The following is a 27,120-nucleotide window of genomic DNA, read 5'->3' as shown; positions in this document are numbered from 1 at the left end:
GTGTGCTGTTCTTCTTCCCCTTCTTTGCCACAATATGTGCAGTCATTCTTGAGTGTTGTTCAAGTTGTAATTTCTTTTCACATTTCACTTCCTTTGCGCACACTTGACAGTACACGACGACACTGTCTGTTGAATAGTCGCTATTATCCGACACCCACCGAATTTTTAAATATCTACTGCTGCACTTTCTTTAGGCATTTTCAGTATACGAACACTTCTTTGATGCAGACTATTAAAGTAAAGAGTAACACATTAACTGAAGAGACTTCTCTCGAGACCAACCCTCTGATGCTACTGTCTGCTGTGGTGGTCAAAGAAATGCAGGAAAATCCGATCCCCTCCCTTTCGAAATAGCCAAGCTACCTGCTTGTGTTGTAAGTGGTAAACGTGCCGTTACTCAGAGAGTTGAGAATAGCAACTGGCAAGGGATGTCCAAAACACAGGCAAACCCAATTTTGCTAGAGAACATTGAAATTATCCTTAATTCCAAACATATATGCAGAAACATGCTCTTACATTTAGCATATGCAATAATGACCAAAATTCCTCAAAATATGCATTTGCATATGCGCATATGCATTCTCAAAGAATCCAGGCCCTACTTATCATACACGTATAATACTGTGGCATTAAGACTAGTTACTAGACAACGAACGCGAAACAAACAACTAGTCAACGGCCGTTATTAGGCAATGGTCCATAACAGCAATAGATGAACGGTGTTTTCTGTGCGTTTCGTGCCGAGATTTTACAAGCAGGACAGTTAGTTGGTGAGTGAACAGAGTGAGTCAGTTCAGTTCATGAATGACTGAGTTAGTCAGATGATTGCTGAGGTTCCGTTGTTATGAGCTGCTGTTGTTAGCAGCCGTGGATAGTTCGGGAAACCAGAGGAAGAGGAACGTCTGCCGTTGGAAGTAGGTACCGAGCAACGGCTAGTGAAGACGTGGCTGTGGAAAACACTGTGTGTGTGTGTGTGTGTAATAGTGAATTGTAAAGTGTAGTCATGCGCTGTATCAAAGAGTCCAATAAATTCGATCATCAATCCAAAACCGTCACAGTCACACACATACACGTGACAATATGTACATGAGTGTAAAATTAACCCACATGAAGTACATCTAAATAATATTTAAAAATTAAATTCTTCCCACATACAAAACACATTGCATCATTCATCACAAAAGCAAACCGGTCAATACTGTTTAGAGAAAAAATCCCTATTTGTTCTTAGAACCACGGTTCAGTTAGAATGGAAATATTGTATAATATTCTCATTATGTTTGGGATGGTCATGAAATCAGACTTACTGAAATGTGTTTAAATGAAAACTATATTAAAGCCGGTATATGTAGACACTTGTCTAATACATTCACTATTAAAATTGTCTAAAATAAGAAAACACTTGCTTTTAAATGTTACTTTAAAATATGCCATTAGGAAGGTCCAAGAAAACCAGGTAGGACTAAAACTGAATGGGATACATAAGCTGTTGGTCTATGCTGATGATGTGAATCTATCAGATGATAACATAAATCCCATAACGAGAAACACAGAACCTCTAAGAGGTCAAGCTGGCGAAGGCTAGCAGCAAGATAATGTTCTGCTTAGAAACTCAAATTCACGTTGGCAAGAAAGCTGGTCTAGAAGCAAACAAAGAGAAAACTAAGCATATATTGTTGATGTCTCATCACCAGAATGCAGGGAAAAATCATAACAAAAAGATGGCTACTCGTAATAAATCCTTTGAAAAAGTGGAAGATATTGCGAACTATTTACCAAATCATAGTATCATTCATGAGGAAATTATGAGCAGATTAAATTCTGGCAATGCTTGCTGCTAATCAGTTCAGAGCCTGCTGCCTAAAAACGTAAAAATTAAAATACACAAAACTATAATTTTGCCTGTAGTTTTGGATGGGTGTAAAATTTTGTCTCTGACGTTAAGGGAAAAACATGGATAGGGTGCTCAGGAGAATATTTAGACCGAAGAAGGATGAAATAATATAAGGCTTGAGGAAATTGCATAATGAGAAGTTTCATAACTTATATTCGTCGCCAAGTACAATTAGAATGATGAAGACCAGTAGGATGAGATGGGCAGGGCATGCAGCGTACATAGAAGAGAATAGGAATGCATGAAGGGTTTTATTGGGAAAGCCAGAAGGAAGAGACCACAAGGAAAACTTACACGTAGGCAGGATGATAATATTAAAAAGGATCTTGGTTAAACAGGAGGGTGTGATATGGAGTGGGTTGATCTGGTTCAGGATAGGAACCATTGGAGGGCTCTTGTGAACACGGCAATGAACTTTCAAGTTTCATAAAATGTTGGGAAATTCTTGAGCAGCTGAGTGACTAGCGGCTCATCATGAAGGACTCGGCTCCATGGAGTTTCTCTGTTACCATATAGAACACATGAATATACCGTGTGGGCAATGAGCAGAGGTTTTAAATGTTAAAACAGGTGATATGCCCGCGTATAGTGACCACTGTTTTAAAGGGTTAAATGCCAGGAATGAACGACAATCAGAGAGGACTCGGTAACAGCAGCAGTCACTTCACAGATCCCCACCCCTGAAAGAAGAAGATAACGCCTTACAACTGTTACACAAGTTTCCTGCTCGCCGTCAAACTTGTGATGCTGGACTATGTACAAGAGGCTCTGTCATCACAAGCCGTCCCTGTGAAACCATATGACTATGATCTAAACAAACCGCCATCCTGACAGTTCCAGCTGTATAAAACAATATCATATGCTATCCGATACTGCTGAAACATTTCACGTGATTTTCCTCAACGAATTCTGTGATGCTGTTTCCTTCCACGCCCTTTCCATCTCACCACATCAGTCATTTTCCATCTCATGGCACATAATAAGTTGAAAAATAGAAATCGAATAAATTAATAAAGAAACACCTTGCCAGTCATTGAATTTTCCGTGTTACGTGCCCGCCAATTTCAAGAGCAGGCAACAGCGCGGCGAATCCAACAATTAGTGACTGACTTGTAACAGGAAACATATCAGTTGCTTTATGCAGTCCCTTACTATGAGGGAAGGACTGTTTGAAAACAAAGCTCTGAAACTCATCTTAGAAGACCGAGAAGGAGGTGCAAAGATAATATAAGAATACAGATCATCACATGTAATATATAGTATGAAAACTAAATTTCTGGTTGCTATACAGCGTCAGCAGTTGATTCAATCATGTAAAATACAGAATAAACAAAAGAAATGTGAGTCCAAAAGTTTCTGACGATGGTGTAAAGCAGGCATGTCAAACTCAGCTTATACAGAGGGCAACCTCAGCCCTATAAATAATAGTCCAGGGCCGCACTTCAAAATAACAATATACATTAGATTCTGATAAAAGGAAATTTAATTCTATTTAATTATATTTATTATTTAGGAATAATTTCAATATAAGTACCTAAAGTGGAACACATATTTTGCACACAAATCGAACATGTAATTTTACCTTCTATTTCACAACAGAAATAAGTGATTTCCCATTTTTCTTGAAAAAACACGGTGCTCACTTTCAATAGTTCTTTTTTTTGCTACTTCAATTTTTTGAAAGCAACATTGCCCTTTAAAAGTTACTGCACATATACAAGAAAACTCGTAGTTGATAATTTAATGTTTAATTATAACCTTTATACGTTCATCACAATGTAACGTCAGAACCTGTCGCTGTATGAAAATGAACTGAATGACAATGTACGAGAGACTACCGGACTAGTAGGAAGGTGTATCTTGTCTCAATGGTCATAAAAGTGAAAGTTTGCTAGCAGCCCATTAGACAATGGCTGGGGGTTGCAAGCTAGTTTTGAAGGTAGAAATCCCTTGCACTTGTCTGTCAGTTGCCACCCTCCTTGCTTTCTTACTACGCCTCCAAAAGGGATTCTTGGAAATACTTGGGGTGGTGAGGCTGTGCGGATTTTAGTGCATTAACCTTCTGAAATACAACAGTTTGTCCTTCACGAAATTTACAAACTGTTAGTTCGACAAACCCTTCTGCAATTCTCAGAATCACTTTTCCTGCAGCCTGCTACTTTATGTCTGCGTGAGAATTCTTGTCTTCTGGTCTGTTGGAAAACTGTCTTCCTGCAGCCTATTTCTACTAAAATTTTAATATTGATTTTAATATCAATTAGCTCTAAAAGTTGAGGGGCCGCATGTCTGACACGGCTGGTGTAAAGCAATGCTACCGAAAGATATTTTAGACACTGTACATCGCCTCAGATTTTTCAAGCTGCAATTTTTCGAGAATGGATCCTGATTCTTAGTGATTTATTCCGCTGGTCTTCTTAGCAGAGCAAGTGCCAATCTTGGGCCAAGATCCAGAGTAGGATCCCTTACTTTATCACGCAACTTGAAATAGGAAGCAGAGTTAGTTTCCGATATAGACTACAGTAGACCCTTGTTTTATGCCGGGATTAGGTTTTTGAAGACGCCGGCGTATATCCAATCGGCACAATTGAAAGATCAATTATATTGTCACGATGTCATGGAATCTTTATAAACGGAGTTTGGATTGGTAATTTGGTTTATTGAACTCTTACATGTTGTTAACTACAAGTAACTCTAGTGCTAACGCTAATTCACTGCAGTTCACTACAGCACGTACTGACTCTTCTCAGTCTGCTCTGTCTTCACCAGCCGTTTCCTGGTGACGAACCAGAACAATGTCCTCTGCTTCCGTGCTCACGTTCTTACTGTCTGATGACTGTGCCACAACTGACCAAACTCTACACTTGTCCTGCTTATAACATGGACGGCACAGAAAACACCGTTCCTCTGTTGTGGTTTGAGGGCCACTACCTAGCTACAGAAGCCATACAGTTGGCGCCTAGCAACAGATCGACATGCCACAATACTGTATTTCAATGGTATGCGTTCCAGGTATATAATAACTGAATTCTCTTTCACAAAATAATAACAAATATGTATATATTTCAAACATAAACATTATATGCATGGAAGTAAACCAAATATAGTCTGCAATAAAACATAAAACGTCATTGACGAGAGAAATTCCCTGGCTGTGGATCTTCAGGGATGCCTTGCTTTACGCCTCCTCTCCTGCAGTTCATGATAGTAAGTTTGCAGAACTGGACTGACTCTTCTTCCAACAGAACAGCTCCGTTCACAGCCAAGATCACTGTCACCTAACCACTGGAAGCACCTGTCAATCCCGGCGAGAATTTTCTCATGGGTTTCTACAGACCGAAAAACACAACAACAATTAGAGTCACTGCTCCATTTTTCCAACCACAGGACCACCTGAGCATCTAAGAGTTGTAGCAGTTTTCATTTTCTTTTTAATTTTATCGGCATTTTACATGGTTGTTGCTACAGTGGAGGAGACCATATTTAGATCCTTATAAAGAATAGGACGTGACTGCCCACATACAATTCTTGTAACAACTTCCATTTTTTCTTCTAATGCTATAGATTTGCGTGGTCTTCTAGGCATATTTTTACTGGCGGTTCCACTTCTACTCTTACGACGAGACATGGTTCCATTTTATTTTTGAGTATGAATTTGTAAAAATTAGCGTGACTGATAATTGTGGGACCTAGATTTGATGACTGAATTTACTGGACGTCTCTATTACAATTACAGTTCAATTTACATTACAGCTCACACACTGAATACCTTGATAACGAATCTCTCACTATTGGCTGAATCTGAAGAGCCTCTAGTCTCCCGAATTCTCCCTCTGGATGTCGGACTGAACTAACTTCATGCAAACAGAATACAGAACACCCAGTCGGACAGTTGATTTTCCTCTGTTATTCTCTGTTGCCACGAAACATATGATGATCTCCGGGCAACGCTTTGACTTATACAAGAGTATTTGTTGTCGCGGAAACATAATTCAGCTAGCCATTGTCTAGCAACAGACAGCTCTGCTATGCTTCTCTGCACACTTCCAGTGTTCAGACGTCATGTCATAATACGTGTATGTGCAAAGATAAAGCTCCACACATTCATAACCTTGACACTAGGTGGAAATGAGCTTCATACTATCATCATTTTATCCTCTAGGAAAGAATCCTAGGATAGGAGCCTGAGTCGTTTCAGAGCTGGTCTGGATATGAAGGAAAAGAGAAAAATCTGTAATCAGCGTTAAAAACTTTCTGCGTGACACAGCATTAGCAATGTTTGGAAGCACATATTTTAATCTCAGCTATTAACTAGCTCTCAACTACAGGTGGCATTATCATCCTTAAAAAGACAAAAAATTTCGAGCCCTTTTACACATGTGGTGTACACTGGAGAGTGCAGTTGAGAGTTCTGACTCTCCTTTTATTTTCATTTTAATCAGGAAAACGTCATTATTTGTTTGTCTCCGGATTTCCTTAATGCCAGCCTATCAATTACAGAGTTTTAAATAGTACCAAATACCAAGCAATATGCATGAAATAGGAAGGATACTAGAAAGTAATTTATTTGAAGATAAACTATTGTTTCAATATTCACTTTGGAGACAGAGGGGAAACCACAAAGCATCAACCTCTGTTCATACAAAATATAGGGTAATGTAGCAAATACAAAGTTCTCTCTCTCTCTCCTTCTGCAGACTCAGCAACAAACTGCATTTGCTTATTAGTTTAAGAAAACATTTAAATTCCTACCTCCATCAGGTTCTGGGTTGACTACAGATTATGAGACAGGAATGACAAACCAGTACATTACAGAATTTGGTATGAATAAAGGTCCGCTGCTATTTGTTGTTTCATCACATTAACATTAAAACCCTCTCCTGTGTAATATGACCACAATTAACATAATTACCTGGAAAGAAACTCAATTCTGAATTTCCATTGGGGAGCTGTCACACTCTGCTTCAGATCTCTCACATATTTCAGACTCTTCTGTCACTTTCCTAGGCTTCAGAGTGCTGCATACTGAGTATGAAACTTCATCCAAGGCACAGTGTGGCAATAAGGTCTAAAATAAAAAAAAATAGTAAGACAGGTAAAATGATGAAATGTGTTTAATAAGAAATGTTCTGCATTCCTAGTCCTGCCAGTTAGTTCTATGAATGTGTTCGAAAACATGCGACGACATGGGATTATGGAAGAGCCAGACAGCCCCTGGTCATCCCTCGACATTCTTGTCCAGAACTGGGTCCTCTGCTTGTGTGTGAACTACAGGAAACTGCCCTGTACTGATGACACTCTGGACATGCTGGCTGCAGTCAAATGGTTCTCCACTCTGGACTTGAAGAACAGTTATAGGCAGGTGGACCTGCATCCGGACAAGAAAAAGACTGCATTCTCAACAGATCAAGGGCTATGGCACTTCACAGTCATGACCTTTGGCCTCTGCAATGCTCCAGTGATGTTAGAGCAATAAATAGAGACCGTCTCAAGAGACCTTACTTATGAGTCATGTCTCACATACCTGGATGACGTGATTGTGATTATGGCCGCAAGTTCCAAAATGGTCTGCTCAATCTGTGGGAAGTGTGCAAAGGGTTCTCAGAAGCCCATTAATATATTTTGGGAACTTTTGGATTGCACCGCGCATATGACTAGGTCAGAAGAGCTGGAAGAGGTAGAGGAAGTTGCAGAACACAAAGCAACATTCTTGAATACACTGACAGGATTGGAATCAGCCAGAAAGTATGTACATCAATTTGATACCAAGAACAGTAAGTATATTATTTTACAAAGTGGATAATTTTCAGTCCAGTGTGACATACAAGTTTACAATACTTCAGTCTTTATTCACCTTACATGTTTCGATTCAAAAGAATCATGCTCAGAGGCGTACCACTACGATCAGGAAACACTGTCACATAAGATGTTCTAACAATATGCACTTAAGCTATGAATAATGCTCACTATATAAGTTTTTTTGTTATTATCACAGTTAGTTTTGATGTTTGCCTTAAGCATTCATGATGATGCTTCTTGAAGTGTCGATTTACATATGATGCTGTTTCTTTTAAGCGTATTTGCTGGGTATTCTGATTGGGATTTCCCTCTGCACGCGATATGATGTTCACTTTTCCATACAGTAGCTTCCCTATGTATTTAATATTGCATTAAAATTTCTTTTCTATGTAAAAAATTAGTTTTTATGTTAAAATATCGTGAGCCATAGAACATCTTGTGTGACAGTGTTTCCTGATCATAGTGATGCGCCTCTGAGGAAGATTCTTTTGAATCAAAACATGTAAGGCGAATAAAGACTGAAGTGTTGTAAACTTGTATGTCACACTAGACTGAAAATTATCCACTTTGTAATTAATAGTGTGACGGACCAGAATGAGACAAATCAAATTATATTATTTTAATGTGGAACAAAGGTGAAAATTAATTATACAGCCTGAGAGCTGAAGCAGAAGAGAAACAAAAGGCTAAATGCTGTGAGAGTGCCTTGAAATAGGCCATGACCACTTCCTTCCACATCCTTTTCATTCACAAGTTATAATCACCATCTCATCTTACCAATGTTATACATTATAAAAACGGCAGTTAATAAAGCACTGTAAAATAAACCAGGAACCATATTTTCATTTACATTTTTAATGTTTGAAAATGTATATTTTAAATGATTTTTCAAAGTTTAGGTATAAAGAAGACAACACTTTTCTTTATGTTGCACATTTCCTATTTCCCAATTTTACACTTTCCCTCATTTTGCATTTGATTCAGGCAGTCCCTTAAAAAGTGTAAAGCTGAGGTATACACTAGCAATGATAGGAGGGACATACACACAGCAAGGTGTCTCTTAACAAATATTAGGAGGGGGCATAAACACACAAACGCTAATAGCAGGCTGATCTCATAAGACACCTTTTGTTTTTTTCACAAGGAAAGTATGGGGGGCAGTCAAATGAAAACGGGTCAGAAGCCAAAACATATTAAAGAACATTTCTTACCTCAAAAGTAATCTCCAAAACTGTTAATACATTTATCCCACTGGGAGATAAGACGGTCAATCCCATCCTTGAAAAAGTTGTGGGCTGTCTACGGAACCACATCTTTACCCGGTCACACGTCTTGGTCCGATGCAAACCAATGTCCATGAATGTCTCTCTTCAGGTCTCCAAAAATGTGAAAATCACATGGGGAGAGATCTGGGCTATAGGGGGGATGTTGAAGCACTTCCCAACCAAATCTCTGTAGTGTATTCCTCACAGAGTTGGCAGTGTGGGGGCTCGAAATACGTGGTGCAATCCAAAAGTTCCCGAAATATATTAATAAAAACTATTACATCTTACCTAGATCTTATTCTGCACCATCACCTTCAAAGTAGTCCCCTTGGGAGCGCGTACACCGATCCCAGCATTTCTGCCACTTTTCAAATGCATCCTGGAAGTCTTTCTTGGTTAGGGTGTTTAGTACCATCTGCGTTTCTGCTTGAATTTCCTCAACTGTATCAAATCTTCGCCCCTTCAACTTGATTTTCATCTTGGGGAAGAGAAACAAGTCGCATGGAGCTAACTCTGGCGAGTACGGTGGGTGGGGAACAACTGCCATCTTGTTTTTAGCCAAAAATTCCTGCACAATGTACAAGTAAGCCGTATGCGGTCGTGCATTGTCATGGTGGAGTACCCAGTCGTTCGTGCACTACTTCTCTGGACGTTTTCTCCTCATGTTCTCCCTCAAACGCCTTAGAACACTGCAATAGAACTCTTTATTGACTGTCTGACCAGGAGGGACGAACTCCTTATGAACAATCCCGTCAATATAAAAAAAAACAGAACATGGACTTAATGTTGCTCTTGACTTGTCGAGCTTTTTTTGGCTGAGGTGAAGAAGGACTCTTCCATTGTGACGACTGCTGCTTTCTTTCAGGGTCGTAGCCATAAACCCAACTTTTGTCACCAGTGACAACTTTCGAAAGAAAGTTTGGATCCTCTTGAAGATGTTGCTGAAGTTCCTTGCAGACTTCCAAGCGATGATGCTTCTGTCCATTTTGCAGCAGTCATGGCACAAACTTCGCCACAATCCTCCTCATGTTCAGTTCCTCTGACAAAATTCGTTGACATGTACCATAACTTAGTCCCAAGGCATTACAGAGGTCGTGGATGGTCAGTCTACGATCTTGCAAAATCAGATCCCTAACTTTCGCGACATTTTCTGATGTTTTGCCCGTTGACGGCCATCCCGAACGATCGTCATCATCAGTCAATGTTCGGCCATTTTCAAAACGCTTATACCAGTTGTAAGTCTGTGTCTGGCCTAAACTGTTTTCACCAAAAGCTTGCTTCAACATTTGGTGTGTTTCTGCAGCAGTTTTCCCAAGTTTGAAACAAAACTTTATACAGACACGCTGCTCTCTCAGGTCAGCCATCGCAAAACAGCAAACTCACGGACACACAACAATGAAAATACATCCACCAACAATAAACCCAACCACTCAACTCGACGCCGCTTGCAACACTGATTCAAGAAGGATGTGTGAGGAGACATCTAGCGGTATTTCGATGTACTCATAACCATTTGCAGGCAAAATTCAAATTTCTGGAACTTTTGGATTTCCCCAAGTATCTTGAAGAAGGATATAAAGCAGTTTGATAGCATTCCAGGGCGTTTTGGCTTTATGGCACGTCTCAGTTTCTGCAAACTGTCTTCATAGTGCTGTGCACTGATTGTGGACCCATACTCGAGAAATTAAACAAGCAGAGGGCCCTTGCAGTAGAAGGAGAATGTCATCATCGCTTTATCGGAACTTATGTGTACGGCTTCGGATTTCTTCGATGGGGGAGAACTCCACTGTTGGCTCTGTCATTTGCTCTTGGATTCAAAATGGTGGCACCAAGTTTCGTCCCCAGTGGCAATACGGGAGAGAAAAGCATACCCTTCATCATGGTATCATTGCAAGTGACCCAGTGATGCAGCCATTCTCTGAGTCTTCTGTTTCTCCGTGAGCTGATGTGGAACCCACTGCGTGCAGATTTTGCAGTACAGCAGGTGTATTGTCACAATGGCGTATACGGAACCATAACTTGTTCCCATCAAAGACTAATTTCTTCCACAGTGATGTCGATTTGCCCAGATATGACCATCCAACACAGCAATAACATCAGGAGTGATGACACGATGAGCCTGTCCTGGGCAAGCATCATCTTGCAGTGACACACGTCCCTCTCGGAATCTCTTATGCCACGCCAGCACATGCGAACATGACATGCTGTGTTCGCCGTAAACAACAGACATGCAATGATGAATTTCTCGTCCTCCTACTCCTTCAGCAGTCAAAAAGCGCACTACACTTCGCTGTTCTTCTTTACCTGCCTCCATTACTGATGTTGGACAACCACACGTACTTCCAGCGCAATAAACAAACGACTAGTTTGCAAGGGCACATTGTCGCTGTGCTTTCTCAAGTCCCCACCAGATGTTGGTACCATAAGCATATTCCAGTGATACCAAATTACGTGCTATGCGACTTATGCGTGGTGACCCGTTTTCATTTGACTGCCCCTTATAGGTTAAAAATGATTAGTCTGAACAAATGTATAAATTCAGAACTGGGTTTTTGGACTTTTGTCCATCATCTGGTATGCTAAAAACTAGAAAATGCATGTTTAGGAAACAGGACCAGTGATCGGGGTGAGCTCTTTCTAAGGGACCCAAGAAAGTAGGTGTCTCCCGCCTTCACCTGAAGATGGAAACAGATCCTGTTTCTGAACATTGTGTTCTCTAGTTTTTACAATACCAGACAATGGAGAAAGTCCGAAAACCAGTAATTCTCAGTGCAATACACCGCTGTCAGAATCCTTCAGAATCTAAAGGTATAAACTGATTTGCATCCCACTATCCCAGGTTAAAAGTAATCTAAATAAGATGAAATAAAATTAGAAAATGGGGCCAACCCAAACGACTATCTTAGGATAATAGTGAGCTACTGAATAGTGAATGGGTACACAACTTTAAACAGGCATGTTTATGTACTCTTACGGAAGAACACTATGGAGTAAGAGTGGGGTCATCTCAGCTCCAACACAAGGGCTTATTTCTTACCAAATTCCCTGAAGCAAATGACAGGTTCTAGTTTGGATGATTGCATTTATGAACGCTTTGGTTACAGCCTCTCTGAATCACACTTAAGCTACAGGAAATACAATGCTATAGCTGATTTACAGACTTCATATCTCTCCCCCCCTTCTCTCACGCATGCACGCACACACACGTATACACTAGTCCTATCCTCGTGATGCCATTAAAACACATGAATAAGCACTTCAAATATTATGCATGAATAAAGTCTTCTAATCACCCACGAAATCTTCACACAACAAACTTTCTGTGGCTATCTTCCACCGAGAACTCTCTCACGGTCAATTAAAAACTGAAACACTGAAATCTGTTCTGTTTCTAACTGTCATTATATAGCTTCCAAACTAAGCACACAGAAAACAGCTTCCATGGCTGCAGAGGAGTATTTACGGCATGTGTGTTTACTTTCATGGACTTCAAGAGTTCCAATATTTTTCCATGTCTGCTGGCTGTCTTCAATCTATTCGATCAGTCAATTCAATGATCACTTCAATTGAGAGAGAGAGAAAGAGGAGGGGGGAGACTGAGACGCACACACACACAGAGTAATTCAAGCATTCTATAGTGAGGCAATGAAAAGAAGTCCCATGGATTGGCCACCTCGACATGTCCCTTAAGCCAGTAAACCTTTCTTTTAGTATAGCTTCCTGTATTCCACTCTGATGTACAGCCATTCCGTTCATAGAAATGTGATAAAACTTTTCCAGCAACAAGTGCTTTGACTGGAGAAGAAGATGGGGGAATAAACAGCAGAGTGGGAAGCCTTAATTTTGTCATAACCACCATCCATCATGGAAATTCTTCTTTGTGGCCTCAATGCAGATCTCAGCACAGTATGCAGAATCAGCCACCCTGCCTTGAGTAAAGAACCTTCTTACTGACTGAACAGAATGCTCAGTTGTACCCAGAGATTTGTGAAGATCATTGCAAAGTGAACAATTCCTGTCCTGCTACAAAGCCAGCCCCAAGTCAACTCCATCTGACACAATACTTTGTATTGCAATTCCAGTATTACTTCCATAAAATTATCATTTTTCGACTTTAATCAAAAGGGCATTATATGCCTCACCATATTTTTGGCAGCTGTTTTCTGGTCATCTTCATGTCCCCCAAGCTGTAACCTGTTCATGAGCTCCGAAAGTTTTCTTGCCTTGCGTAATTCATTTTGCTCTATTATGGTGCACAAATGTTCTGTTAGCAGCTCCTTGCGTTCCAGCCTCTCAAACAGGAGTAGTTTGGCATCTAGGAACTCCTTTTCAGCTTCACTATACCGTTTCCTATGACACAGAAAAATTAAATTGGGTTATCTCTAAATATGAACTGCACTGATTCCCATTTTGTGGTTTCTTAGCTCCAGAACTAGGCTCTGAATAAGGAAGCCAATAAGGGAACAATACAATACAATAAAGACTAGTAAAGACAAGACCACACGCTGTGGAGGAAACATGAAAACCAGGGGCATATTGCAGACATAACTGAAAAGTAGGCTACGAACGTGAGGGGCAAGTTGCCAGAACAAAACGCCTGGGACAGGCATACATTTATGAACAATGGACGTCAACCCCAGTGAGGTGAAATAGAAATCTGAATGGATTTTATCTTGCTTTACCTTGAAAAGAGAACTACAGCATGTGATTTTAACATGGACTAACACAGTGTAGCAGTTTTAACATAATTTAATAAAATATTTGTAACATATCAGGACACCTGAAGATGGCCATTTGGGGCCAAACATGTTGTGTCAAAGTGTATAAAATGTTAAATTAAGATTAAGTAGTCAATAAACAAGTGTTGCAATATTGACAGACGATAAATACATGGACATTAAGTTAAACGATTGCAACAGGATGCTGAAATACAGAATTACACTACACATGTTTGAAGACAAGGGATTTGAAAAGATATTTGGATGTAAGACACACAAAATAAGCAATTTAGCATATTATATTTACACTAATCACCTGGTACTGTTAGGAGATTACATGCCATTTTTTTAATTGTAGGTCAGTGCCCAAACGGACATGCAGGGCTATCTAGGAGATTATAGCAAACCTACCCCCATAACAGCTCATAATTCACTGTCTGCTTTTCTGCTGTAGTTTAACTTGCTTAGTCTATATAAAGGTCTCAAAATGATGACCCTTTGCTTCTAAGCATGCTTAACACAACGGAAACATGTTTCCAGATACAGTACATGTCATACTTGCTGCACAGGTATCATGGTATTGCCTTGAAGTTCTTCCAAAGGGTGCAGATTGTTCACACATATATTTTCTGTCACCTTGCCACACATATAAAAGTCATATGGATTTGAATTCAGTGATCACAGAGGCCACAACCATTGACTTAGGACTTACTTATTGAAGATTTCATATAATGCACTCATACAACTATTTGCAGTGTATGCTTCTGTACCACCTTGGATACAATGTTTGTACAATATTTCTTCATCAGTCAGCTGACTGAACATGGTGACAATCAAACTTGCATAGCAGCTGGAATTTACTGTTTCAAGGAAAATCAAAGGTTCAATACTGTCCACACATTAACTGTACAGAAAACACAAAGTTTTACACCATGCAATGCCACTTCATGAAGAGCATGAGGATTTTCTGTGTTCCTATATTTGTTACATTGGCTATTTATGTAACCACTTAGAGTGAGTCATGCCTCATCAGAATGAAACTAGTTCTGCGTCAATAAGTCCACTGAATACTGATTCATGAAACTACCTGCAGCATCTAATTCTTGTTTTGCAGTCTGGAGACAAAAAACTTCAGTTTTGTAAGGATGTAACTTAAGTAACTTTGTACCTGCATCAGCTGTGCTTTTTGTCTATCCACACTGAAGAGTCAAAAAACATAACTTATATGGGCTTCTTTCCAAGTGGGCACTGAAGTCATCAATTTTTCTTTGTCAGTACATCCCTCTTTCAAGATTTTGCCTATAACCGATTCCTTGACAATATACCATACAGGGTGATTCACGAAGTTTTATTGCCACTTAGGGAGGGCATTCCTGACGAAATTTGGAACAAAAAATGTTAATATACTAATGGTATCCAACTCATAATTAAAGAGATACAGTAATTTGAAAACTGGCAAAAAATCTTTTTTCTTCGAATTTCAGTCAAAACAAGTTAGAAATACAATTCAAACACTTTTTAAATCAATGTTTTAGGAAATAAGCATTATAAAACCAATTTTTTTTCAATTTCTTAATTTTGCATTGTGCAACATTTTTCATCGATTTTATGTTACAAAATTGCATTATTTTCAGCATCCCATTCTGTAAATATACCAATGGTTGCATATCACACCCTTCTATCAATCTGTTTCCTTTAAACTGTAGTGCTTTAGAAAACGACTGGATTTACATAAGATTTTCAAAAATGTCTCCCTGCACCTCAACACAACACGTCGTATGGGTATGAACCGCGCTTGTAGCATTTTGCAGTTCCACACGTTTGTTCCTTATTGTCATCAACGTGTTCAGAATACGTTCAAGCAACGCTTCACGTGTTTGTACCTTTACCTGATACCCAATGTCCTTCATCCAGCCCCAAATGCAATAATCCAACGGTGTTAGATCTGGCGATCTGGGAGGCCAGGCGTTACAGCCTCCGCGACCAACCCACCGCTTTGGGAAATGCTGATCCAAGTGAGCTGCTACTGCGCGGGAGAAGTGAGGTGCCCCATCATGCTGAAAGTACATCCGGCGTCTTGTTGCCAGGGGAACATCTTCAAGTAACTGTGGTAATTCTTCTTCTAAGAAGTGGAGGAAAATCTCACCAGTTAAGTGGCCAGGAAAAATGAATGGCCCAATTAGCTGATCATACAGAACACCACAACAGACATTGACACTGAATTGGTGTTGAAAATTCGATTCTATCGTGGCACAGGGATTAATGTCTGCCCAAACATGTAAGTTGTGACTGTTGTTGACCCCGTCCCATGTAAACTGCGCCTCATCGCAGAACATTATCAAGCGATACAACTGCCGATTTCCATTTAACCAGTTGCAGAACTGCAGACAAAGAGCACGGTCTCCTGGTTGTAGGTGTTGTACTTGCTGTAAATGATAAGGGTGCAGCCTGTTCTCATGAAGAGCCCTCCGCGCCACGGACTGAGGAACACCAAACAGCCGAGCTAGACGTCTTATACTGGCAAGTGGACTGCGCTCTACAGCATCGAGAATGTTTCATTCTTTGCACAATTCATGTTGAGGATTTCATTTGCATTGTATACGAACGCTGGGGAGAGAACCAGTTTGTCTTAATGTATTGAATGTACTGCTAATGGATTTAGGATTCGGAATCCTGCAATTAGGATAATGCCGGTGATATTCGGCAACAGTGGCTCTCGCATTTCCATCACATACACCCAAAACAAACACCATATCAGCGTATTCCTCAGTGGAAAATGTGTACGGCATCTTAACTTCACAAAGTCACTAACACAACGTCCTGTTTACTACTGGATCGCTCTACCTACCTACGCGCAACAGTCCAGCCGGTCTGCCTTATCTGCTGACATAGCTGACTGGAACGCATGGTCGCCCAGGTGGGAAGCATAACGCTGCATTCACAGTGATGTATTTTGAAAATCTATTGTTACTCCGTAACTACTGAAAATCGACCACAAGATTATAAGGAAATTTTGCATGAAATAACCCGAGGAATATGTACCATAAGCCACGGTAAAACTTCGTGAATCACCCTGTATAACTTGAGATCAGTCTATACTAGTGACCAGACACTGTTACCCACTGTGCTTCCATAAACTCACGGCTGGCAACTTCAATTTGATCCCGAAGAATAGATACATCATTGCTCAAGAGTGCGTCTAGTTTCTGCAATTCATCTTGGATCTGTTGCAGTCTAACAGCCTCTGCAGTTGTTTGCCTTTTTCTATAAACACACAAAAAAGGCCAATGTTAAGAAAGCTGCAGCCACTTCCTTCTGAATGCACTGTATCTGAAAACCTTCAATGATGCATACTCAAGCACAAGAAATTTGACTAATTTTGTAGTTAGCTTCCAGATTCCTAATGCTGTGGCTTGCTGTTCTTAAATGAATACACAATATGAGGGGGGACCCAAAAATAACCGGAATTTATTTTTGTTATTTTTTATTTTTGCATTTTTATTGAACTGTATATTAGTCCCCTTCAAAGTATTGTCCATGTGCATTAATGCACTTGTCCCAACGCTTTTGCCACTGCTCAAAACAGTGCTGGAATTCTTGAGGCTGGATACTGTTCAAAGCCTATAGCATGTTTTCTTTGACTTCATCCACATCACGGAATCGCTTTCCTTTCAGACTTCTCTTCATCCGTGGAAACAAAAAAAAAGTCCGACGGAGCCAGGTCGGGTGAGTAAGGTGGATGAGGCACAATCACCATGTTGTTGCTTGTCAAAAACTGTCGGACCATCAAAGCTGTGTGGGCTGGAGCATTGTCGTGGTGAAGAAACCAGTTCCCATTTCTCCACATTTCGGACCGTTTTCGTCGCTCACACTCTCGTAATCTTCGTAACACATCCAGGTAAAAATGTTGGTTCACTGTTTGTCCTGGCGGAACGAACTCTTTGTGGACAATGCCATTCACATCAAAAAAACAAATCAACATTTTTTTCACATTGGATCGCACTTGACGCGCTTTCTTCGGTCGTGGTGAAGTTGGAGTTTTCCACTGGCTTGATGATTGCTTTGATTCTGGATCGTACCCGTAGCACCAAGACTCATCGCCAGTCACAATTCTTTTAAGAAATTCTGGATCGTTCTGCACTTCACTCTTCAAGTCGCGGCAAACATTCACGCGGTTTTCTCTTTGGTCATCTCCGAGCAAGCGAGGAACAAATTTTGCAGACACCCGTCTCATGTGCAAACCTTCGGTTAAAATTCGCTGGACCGTGCTCCATGAGATGTTCGTTTCCTCAGAAAGTTGGTCAATGGTCTTTCGACGATCTTCATCAATTGCACGTTTGATTTTGGCAATGTTTTCGTCATTTCTTCCTGTCGAAGGACGCCCGGGGCGTGGCATGTCTTCTGTTGACATGTTGCCAGATTTGAAACGGGAAAACCACTCGTAGACCTGTGATTTCCCCAAAGCATCATCATTAAAGGCTTGCCAAAGCATCCCAACAGTCTCAGCTGCAGTTTTCCCTAACAGAAAGCAAAATTTCACGCACACTCTTTGTTCCTTCTGGTCAGTCATCTCACTAATCGCCAAAGGGTTGAAACAGGAACGCACACAACAGAGCACCACAGACAAACCACTTAACTCAGACTGACGCCAGCTCACTAACAGTCGCGGGAGACCCCCAGCTAACACCACCTAGCAGCACAATTCGTAACTACATAGCATGCGCGCGCAACAGGTCGGTTCCGGTTATTTTTTGGTCCCCCTTCGTATACGAGTTGTTCAAAAACAGCACCATCTTCAATAAACATTTGAAATGAACAAATAGTAACTATGACAGGGGCTCCATTTCTTGCTTATTTAAGAATGGAGCCCAACCAGACCCACCACCTTTTCATTCTGGGAACTCTTTCTCTAAAGATAAGAGGACAAAGCTTTCCCTTGCACTTTAATCTAGAATATGTCAATTTACATTCACAGGATTAAGACTATCCTTATCTGTTAGATCTTCATGAATACTACTGCTTAAATAATCATAACATGATGTAAATTCACATTTATCAGGGCCACAGACTTTATGTTAAGCAAAACCATGTGCTACACAGAATGATTTCAAACTGACCTGTCAGCTAGTGCCTTTGTCAGAAGCTCCTTTCTCTGACGATTCTGCTCCTCCATGAACTTCTGCTTAGACTGAAACTCATCCAAGAAGCAGGAACTGCCAACTTCTTCGGCATTCAGTATTTTATAATTTTTACCTTCTTTTATTGGCAAGCAGACTGTGCCATGGCTCGGACTGGTGGTCAATGGGCTGGTGCTGCTGGAAACACCACAGCCAGAATCAGAGCCCATTTCAGCACTATCAGGACTATCAGCACTATCTGTCACTGCCTGAAAATAAATCATGATTTCCATGTTACTCTTTCTGTTTCATGTTGAATGCTTAAATTTCACACATAGCATAAAAGATGAGGACTCAAATGTACCCTCAGCACCATGCATGGAAGTGTGCAGGAATGGTACTAAAGGACTGTACAATCTTAATTTCAATGTTATACCACCCTGCACATAACTGAGTATGTCACCTTGGATGTGCAGTGCCAAAGAACTGTCACATGCTCACTCTAAACTAATATGAGTCAGTGATTATAAACACTCCTGAAAATTACGCTCTAGAGGTGTGGAATTTTTCATAATATTAGTTTCTATGGAGTAGTTTGTGGAGAGATGGTTTTAATTACATTCCATTGCATTTTTAAAAATAGAAGGTCAGCAAAGCAAGCACCAGACCTTATATTAACAAGCCAGAACTGTAGTTTCCAAGGCGTTGGGCTATTTCAACTGGGATACAAACAGTATAAAATTTATGATGTAGGGGTTGCAAATGTGTACTTTTTAGAAGAAACATGAATGACTAAAAGCTACACACAAAAGTTACTGAATGGGTCAGGTGGCCTAAAAGTTCGCATCAGCTGACAGATGTTTTGATCTGGAAAGTAAACTTATTTTTCAGTCAAAAATATAATACTGATTACCACTTGTTACTATATTACAGTGAAATTAATGCCAAGCTATAACCATTGCCCTGCACACTGTAGCAGAATGTAGTACATTGAAGTATGATCTGCTATGAATACGATGGGAAGTCATAATGTTTTAATTATAACCATGAGAAAATCATGATTCCAAAATATCATTCTATATAGGAGATAGCCCATTTCCTGAGCTTTCTGAACAGTCAAATTGTCCTGCACCAAGTGGACAGAGGGAGCCCACAAAGTGGTTCGACAAAAAAATAGTCACCATGATCTCCACCTATCACAGTCACGACACCAGGACTGTTACAGTTAGAGGCAAGGAGGTGGCGAAACCAGTTTCAGTATTGGACTACAATAAGTCAATGGGAGGGGTCGATTTGAAGGACCAGCTGCTTCACTCTTATTTGATCAAGAGGAAGCGTATGAATAAGTGGCACATGAAGCTGTTTCGCAGGCTCCTAAACGCCTCAATTCTGAATTCAATGATAGTGTACAGGAGTAACACAGGCAATTATCATTCAGAATTCAGTTGATTGAGGGCCTGTTTGTGAAATATGCGAGTGCTGTCGAACATAAAGTGCCGGGTTCACATCCATCAGACAACACAGTGCCCCGTCTAACAGAACAGAATTTTATCAGCAAGATTCATCCAACAGCGAAGAAATCTAGACCACAGAGAAAGTGCGTTGTGTGTCAAAAGCGTGGAAGGAGAAGGGACACAGTGTACTGGTGTGATGCGTGCGGCGTGGGCCTCTGCATTGAGTGTTTCCGTGACTACCACACACAGCTGAATTTTTAAGGTAATATGATACTACTGTTCATAATTTTTATACGCTTACTGGCCCAAAAATAATTTTAAAGTAGTGTCGATCAATACTCTAATTCTATATACTTCTCTGGACGTTGTGTGAAAATCTGAAAAACAAAACTCCAGTTTTCCCCCGTTTATTATGCTTTAAGTTAAGTGCTGCATTCTCCGATTTAATTAGTTAAATAGCCGCCGGCATTGGAGTTGAGTAGCGATTTAAATGCCTTCCGACACCGAAAGGTTAACAATATATATATATGACTGGTAATCCTATGAAGTGGGGTAAAAAGCATGGGGTACTGCCAGCAGCAAAGCAGGATACCTTCAAATTGCTTGCTTTTGGGTGTATCACCAAGAGAGAGGGGTGAAAATATAAAACTGAAAAAAAAAAAAAACGATTATTTTCAGATTTGTATATTGGATAAAGTATAACACACTTACAAATAGTATTAAAAAAAGGAACACCTTGTGTTAGGACCATGTACAATATCAAAAAATCATCAGCACACAGGCTGCCAGGTTAAAAACTGATATAAAACAAATGAGAGTACTAATTCAATTTTCCCATGATATATATGCCACTGTTCTCCAGATGAGCATGTCTTATACCACCGTAACTTTTAAACGTCAAATGCCCTCAAAATAAATTGGTCTCTCTATAACATGTCTTGGTAACAGCATATGCAGAGTAAAGGATTAAAAAATTGTTTCAAGAACAGATTCTACCACACCTTGACCTGGGTCTGTCACTGTTACGGATAATGTCCGCAACCCTACTGCTGTGCTGGAAAAAGCACTTAAAAAGAAAAAGAAACTTATGATATCGTCTGGCAGTCCTGCAGAAGTAGTGTGTTTACCCCTTAGCAATGCAACTAAAATTGTATTGAAGTGGGCACAAGTAAAATCATATGGTGACATGAAAGCTGAGAGCCAGAATAGTGGAATGGCTAGCTTCAGCCACTACTAGACAATAGTGCGAAAAACACATTTCTGTGCAACAAATGCCTATGCAACAATAGGGGGCTCAGTTTTCCTATGTGGTCCATACGAAGGTTGAGGACCAACTGGACAAGAGTCAGTCAGAGGTCAGAGTCAGCAGTTATCAGGTAGTACTGAGTTTCACTTAACAGCCTTACCTAGCAACAACTTGTGATGGAAGCAGTTATCAGCCAGTACTGAGTTTCACTGTTAACAGCCTTACCTAGCAACAACTTGTGATGGAAGAATAACAAACAGAAGACATTATATGAACCACAGTTGTGTTGATCTACAATCTACGAAGGGTAAATCAGTGAGAATGTTATATTTTGAATTGCTTCATTTTTGGTCCGTTACACTATCAATCACAAAGTCAATAGAAAGTCCATCGAGTGTAACAATGTTTTTAGGTCACTTCTTTATCACATTTGCCTTACATGTTTCGGTTTAATAAAACCATCATCAGAGGCACATATTACAAACACATGAAAACACTGGCGTTGTTTAAATGTACACAGTATATATGCTGCGTGGACGCTGCTACAATTGTCGATGTGTAAAAGCAAAACACTTGCTAGGAATGTGGAATGCACGTTCAACCCTCGCATTCCATCCGAAATTGCCCTCAAATTAAACCGTCAATGTTAAAATATTTAAAAGTTTAAAACATTTGAAGTAAAATGTTAGGCTCCTCCTTGTTAATTCATCCCGATGATGGGAGATGTCAGCTTGAGGTTGTATAGGCTGCAAAGATATTGTATTACATTAGGTTTTATATATTATTATATATTTAATTTATTTTTGTTTAGTGTTGTATTTGATCCTTGCTTACCTTATGGTCAGATGTTTCCTATGCGTTGTGTGTTGTGTACTGCAGTGGGAGTTCTACGTCAGTGTTATTTAAAGCCTTGTGTGTTATGACGTGGTCGGGGGTGTGTTTATACAAGTAGTAATGAGGTCGAACATGCTGTCATGGTTATAGATCTCTTTTGCCTGTTTCTGCTCATCTATTAATTTGTTATCCTTATAGTGGTGGTATTACCTAATGTAATACAATATCTTTGCAGCCTATACAACCTCAAGTTGACATCTCCCATCATCGGGATGAATTAACAAGGAGGAGCCTAACATTTTACTTCAAATGTTTTAAACTTTTAAATATTTTAACATTGACGGTTTAATTTGAGGGCAATTTCGGATGGAATGCGAGAGTTGAACGTGCATTCCACATTCCTAGCAAGTGTTGTGCTTTTACACATCGACAATTGTAGCAGCGTCCACGCAGCATATATACTGTGTACATTTAAACAACGCCAGTGTTTTCATGTGTTTGTAATATGTGCCTCTGATGATGGTTTTATTAAACCAAAACATGTAAGGCAAATGTGATAAAGAAGTGACCTAAAAACATTGTTACACTCGACGGACTTTCTATTGACTTTGAGAATGTTATAATTTCCTGATTTCTTAACTTAATTATGTAACTTATTTTGTTTAAAATCTTTATCTTTTTATTGCATTTTATGTTTTATATTATTATATTATGGTATATTGTCGAAAATCCAACACTGTACTGAATCATATAGTATGCAATTCAATTGCTTAAGAACACGTTAATGGCTTTCTAAAAAAGCTGAAACATGTAGCAAAATACTGTTAAAAGATCAACTGTTTCGTTGTTGTGTTGTGACAGATTTTAATAAAGAAAATTACAGAGTGTGTTATAGTTATTTGCAGTTGTGAGTTATAAGAGTTCAATAAATCCAGTTACCAATCCAAACCCTGTGCCTGGTCATAACATGTGGCAACATATTGCAGAAAGTTTAACATCTGTAAAATTGCAGATATGGAGATATTATCTCATGGGTTCACAGACAGCACTGATGCTTCAGTTTGCAAAAATTGTACCCAAATGTGGAGAATAGGCAGGAAGAGGATTATGAGAAATAGTGCAAGAAGAAATAATGGAGCTGACCATCATTAACCTGATGGAATCAGATGCAGATGATTCTGTGACAGCTACTTTAAATGTGGGGCAACAGATACCGCTAATCATATCATACTGTCATGGAAATTAATTGTGAGGGTGCCTGCATTGCCTCGTGTATGCGGATCTCTCATTCCATTGAAATATCCAAGTCTCCCCCCTCTATAATGTTCTGCAGAATACTGAAGACTGGTGTTGCTTTTTGAAGGACAGTACCTATAAAGAGCAGGAGTGGAATTCTGGAGGAGTCTCTTAGTTGAGTGTGGAAGGCAAGAAGAGGGAGCATATATGACAGGCATGTGAAGCACAGAGTAATGTGAATTCTGAGTTACTCCAGTGCCAGCAGACAGAAGACAAAAGGAGGGGCAGTGCAGTGACTGATCAGTGGCATTATGGTGTGCAATATAATGGCAATGCCATGACTTTAATGGCTACTTTTTGCTCAGCACAAGAAGCCACCATCTTACATAGCTTTAAGCTCATAAGACTCACAATATTTTGAACAGTGCACAGGAATTTGAAACAGGGGCTCTTAACTTGTTAAAGCCCTTGAAGGTGAAAAGTACACATCACAAGAGCAACATGATAGAGATTATGAAGAGGCATCGGGCAACATGTACCTAGGAGATGCATCAACAACACATTCCTGTAAGCCTAGCCCGCATTCAAGAGAAGACTGTAAGCTTAAATGATGCTGAGGAAGAGGAGTTGGAAGAAGGGAAACTGTTGAAGTGAAGCCCTCTGATGCAGCAAGAGGCTGGTTTATTGCTTTCAGAAAGAGGCATGGCTATGGGTTAATGGAAAGCAATTGTGTTGTATTTTAGCGTCCTGTTGCACTGATTCATATTCATAATGCGTATATATTAACAGTCTTCAAGAGCATACAATCCCATCTACCACTTCTACACTACATCACTACATGCTTCGGCAGTATGCTGCCATCTTCAGGTGTACTGATCCGTTAACCATTTCACTACTTGCCTTTATATGTCCATTTACAAATAATATTAAATTTGTATATGTCCTTATATAATAATAAAGTTTGTGTGTTTAAAACTTGTTAAAACCTATTATCTCATACGTCATATTTTTAAAATTTGTGCGTATTATTAATCATCCACATGGGGGTCGTTCTTCTTATGTTTCTAATGCTGTATGTATATTGTGTCTTATGATGTGTTCTACTCTTGTGGCAGCTGCATGCATTGTATTCAAAAAGAATGAACCGATTTCATGACGTATTGGTTCAGTTCTCAAGCATCATCATGGAATGAGTCAGTGACCATTTGAAAGAGGAGTTATCTAAGTTGTGAATGGCTGCCACAAGGGCACTGAAGTCACATCGTTCTTCTGGCAACGTTCAGTTGTTCGTTTACCCTCGGAATGGCGAGTCCTCAGCAAAAGGCGTTCTGCGTTCTCAAGTTTGCGAAAATAAATTCGGTTGTCATGGTACAGTGTGCTTTTCGCAGGCGATTCGGCATTAATCTGCCCTGTCCTAAGAACATTCGACAGCGGTTTCGCCAGTTTCAAGAGAGTGGGTGTCTGTGTAAAGGAAAAAGTCCAGGATGACCACGAGTCTCGGAGGAACAAGTGGCGAGAATCCGTGCTGCTTTTGAGAGGAGCCCGCAGAAGTCAACAAATCGAGTTAGCCGCGAGCTTGCGATCCCTCAATCCACTGTCTGGCGTGTGCTAACAGTACGTCTACATTTGAAGCCATACAGACTGCAGCTCGTTCAGGCACTTACCAATGATGACAAAAGGAAGTGGATAGAATTTTGCGATTCGATGCTGGAGATGATGGAAGACGAAACCTTCATTTCACTTTTAATTTTTAGTGATGAAGCGACGTTTCACTTGAGTGGCACAGTCAACTGTCACAATGTGCATATTTGGGGAACAGAGCACCCACATGAAACAGTTGAGCACGAAAGAGATTCCCCTAAGGTGAACGTCTTCTGTGCTGTGTCTCAGGACAAGGTTTATGGTCCCTTTTTCTTTGAAGGAAACACCGTTACAGGACAAACCTATCTCGATATGCTCCAAAACTGGCTCTTCACTGCAAGCAGATTCACACGACTTCATTTTTCAACAAGATGGAGCACCACCCCATTGGCACCTAATGGTCCAAGTTTTTATAATGAAAAAGTGTCCCAGCGATGGATTGGTCGGAAGGGGGCCCCAAGACCTCGCCCTTTGTGCTTGGCCTGCGAGATCCCCAGACCTCACCGTGTGTGATTTCTTCTTGTGGGGATATGTAAAAGATCACGTTTATGTTCCACCGCTACCCACTAACCTCAATGACCTTAAACATCGAATAACAACAGCGATTAACTCAGTGCATCATGATATGCTGATATGCGCCTGGGAGGAATTCTCTTATTGCAGTGATGTTGCCCGTGCTGCAGGTGGTGGCCACACTGAATATTTGTAAGACAGGAAATAAAAGTTGACTGTGAGTAGAATACTTGTGACTTGGCTGGAGTTTTGTACGTGTCTTACTTTCCTTTAATAAAATATTGTGTAATAAAATCGGTTCATTCTTTTTTAATAACCCTGTATACATACAACATTAGAAACATAAGAAGAACGACCCCCATGTGGATGATTAATAACACAGGTCTGCAAAAATAATTTTTTTTTTCAGCTGCATGGAATATTTTTGGTAAACTTTATGTTTTCTAGGATGCTGAATCCAAAAATGACCTCAATTTCCCCCTATCACGTACGGTTTTTTTGGAAAATAATAGGGGTTTACAATAAAAAATCATAACAGCAATGAAAAAAATCACTAATTTTATTACATTGAACTAAACATATTATTTCTCATAATTAAACAAAAAATTCCTTCACAATATATTTAACATTCTGTGTTCAGTCTTTTTGCCTGTGAAACCTTTTCTTCTTCTCTTTGATGCTTCTCCGAACACGCTTTCGCTTTCCATTTTCCGTTTCCTGCTTGATTATCCAGCAGTAGTCAGCTAGCATATTCACATTCCATCTTCCTTGGTAGCGTCTTTCGATATCACGGACATCCTGATGAGATCGTTCACCCTGCTCTTCACTATAGGCTCCCAGGTTTTCGGGAAAATAGTCGGCATGGGAGTGTAAGAAATGAACTTTTAAGCTCATCTTGCAACCTTGAGCTTTATATGCAGCCAACATGTGTTGTACATTGGTTTTGTAGAGAGGGTCTTTAGTGTTCCCCAAAAACTTGTGCACTACGTCTTTGAAGGAGTCCCATGCTTCTTTTTCTTTTTCTCCCATTTCCCTCTTTGGAGAAAAACTGAGTGAATTCCTTCTCTCGGTGCCTGTACCATGAGAATGATGTTCCAGGTGACAGCAAGTTTTTATTTTTTAGTCTTGACCCTAGCAATTCGGCTGCATCTTTGGAAAGGCCTAAATCCCTAACTAAGTCATTGAGTTCACTTGTTGGGGTCCCTCATCAACAGAAAAATCTGAGCTGGATTCATCCTGGGGTGGTACTATAGTTCCGTCCTTCAAATCACTCTGTATATTATCCAAACTGGAAGGTGGGAGGGGAACTGGTATTTCAGAGCTATGAGGCACTGGACGAATAGCTGAATTAAGGTTTGGGTAAGACATTTTCTTTTTATTTTTTGTATTAAAGCCTTTCACATCTA

General features: G+C 40.0%; 1 protein-coding gene across 6 annotated transcripts in view; it reads right to left on the bottom strand.

Annotated features, from left to right (window-relative positions):
• Positions 1 to 4,934: 4,934 nt before the first annotated feature.
• The window catches only part of LOC111866113 (RAB6-interacting golgin), a 25,783-nt gene continuing 3,597 nt past the window's right edge, over positions 4,935 to 27,120 (bottom strand). For 3 of the 6 annotated variants that reach the window (XM_023854716.1, XM_023854721.2, XM_023854720.2), the window contains exons 3-6: positions 18,791 to 19,059; positions 16,797 to 16,937; positions 13,098 to 13,305; positions 6,966 to 7,259 (exon numbers count right to left, since the gene is read on the bottom strand). In XM_023854716.1, the coding sequence (XP_023710484.1) occupies positions 7,110 to 7,259; positions 13,098 to 13,305; positions 16,797 to 16,937; positions 18,791 to 19,059 (768 nt within the window). In that variant the 3' untranslated portion in view covers positions 6,966 to 7,109. The other 3 variants (XM_023854717.1, XM_023854719.1, XR_002843094.1) reach the window with 3 other exon arrangements.

The sequence above is a fragment of the Cryptotermes secundus genome, unplaced genomic scaffold, assembly GCF_002891405.2.
Source record: "Cryptotermes secundus unplaced genomic scaffold, Csec_1.0 scaffold318, whole genome shotgun sequence".
Taxonomy (NCBI): domain Eukaryota; kingdom Metazoa; phylum Arthropoda; class Insecta; order Blattodea; family Kalotermitidae; genus Cryptotermes; species Cryptotermes secundus.
Note: the sequence above shows the minus strand (reverse complement) of the source record. Positions and strands in the feature narration are given on the sequence as shown.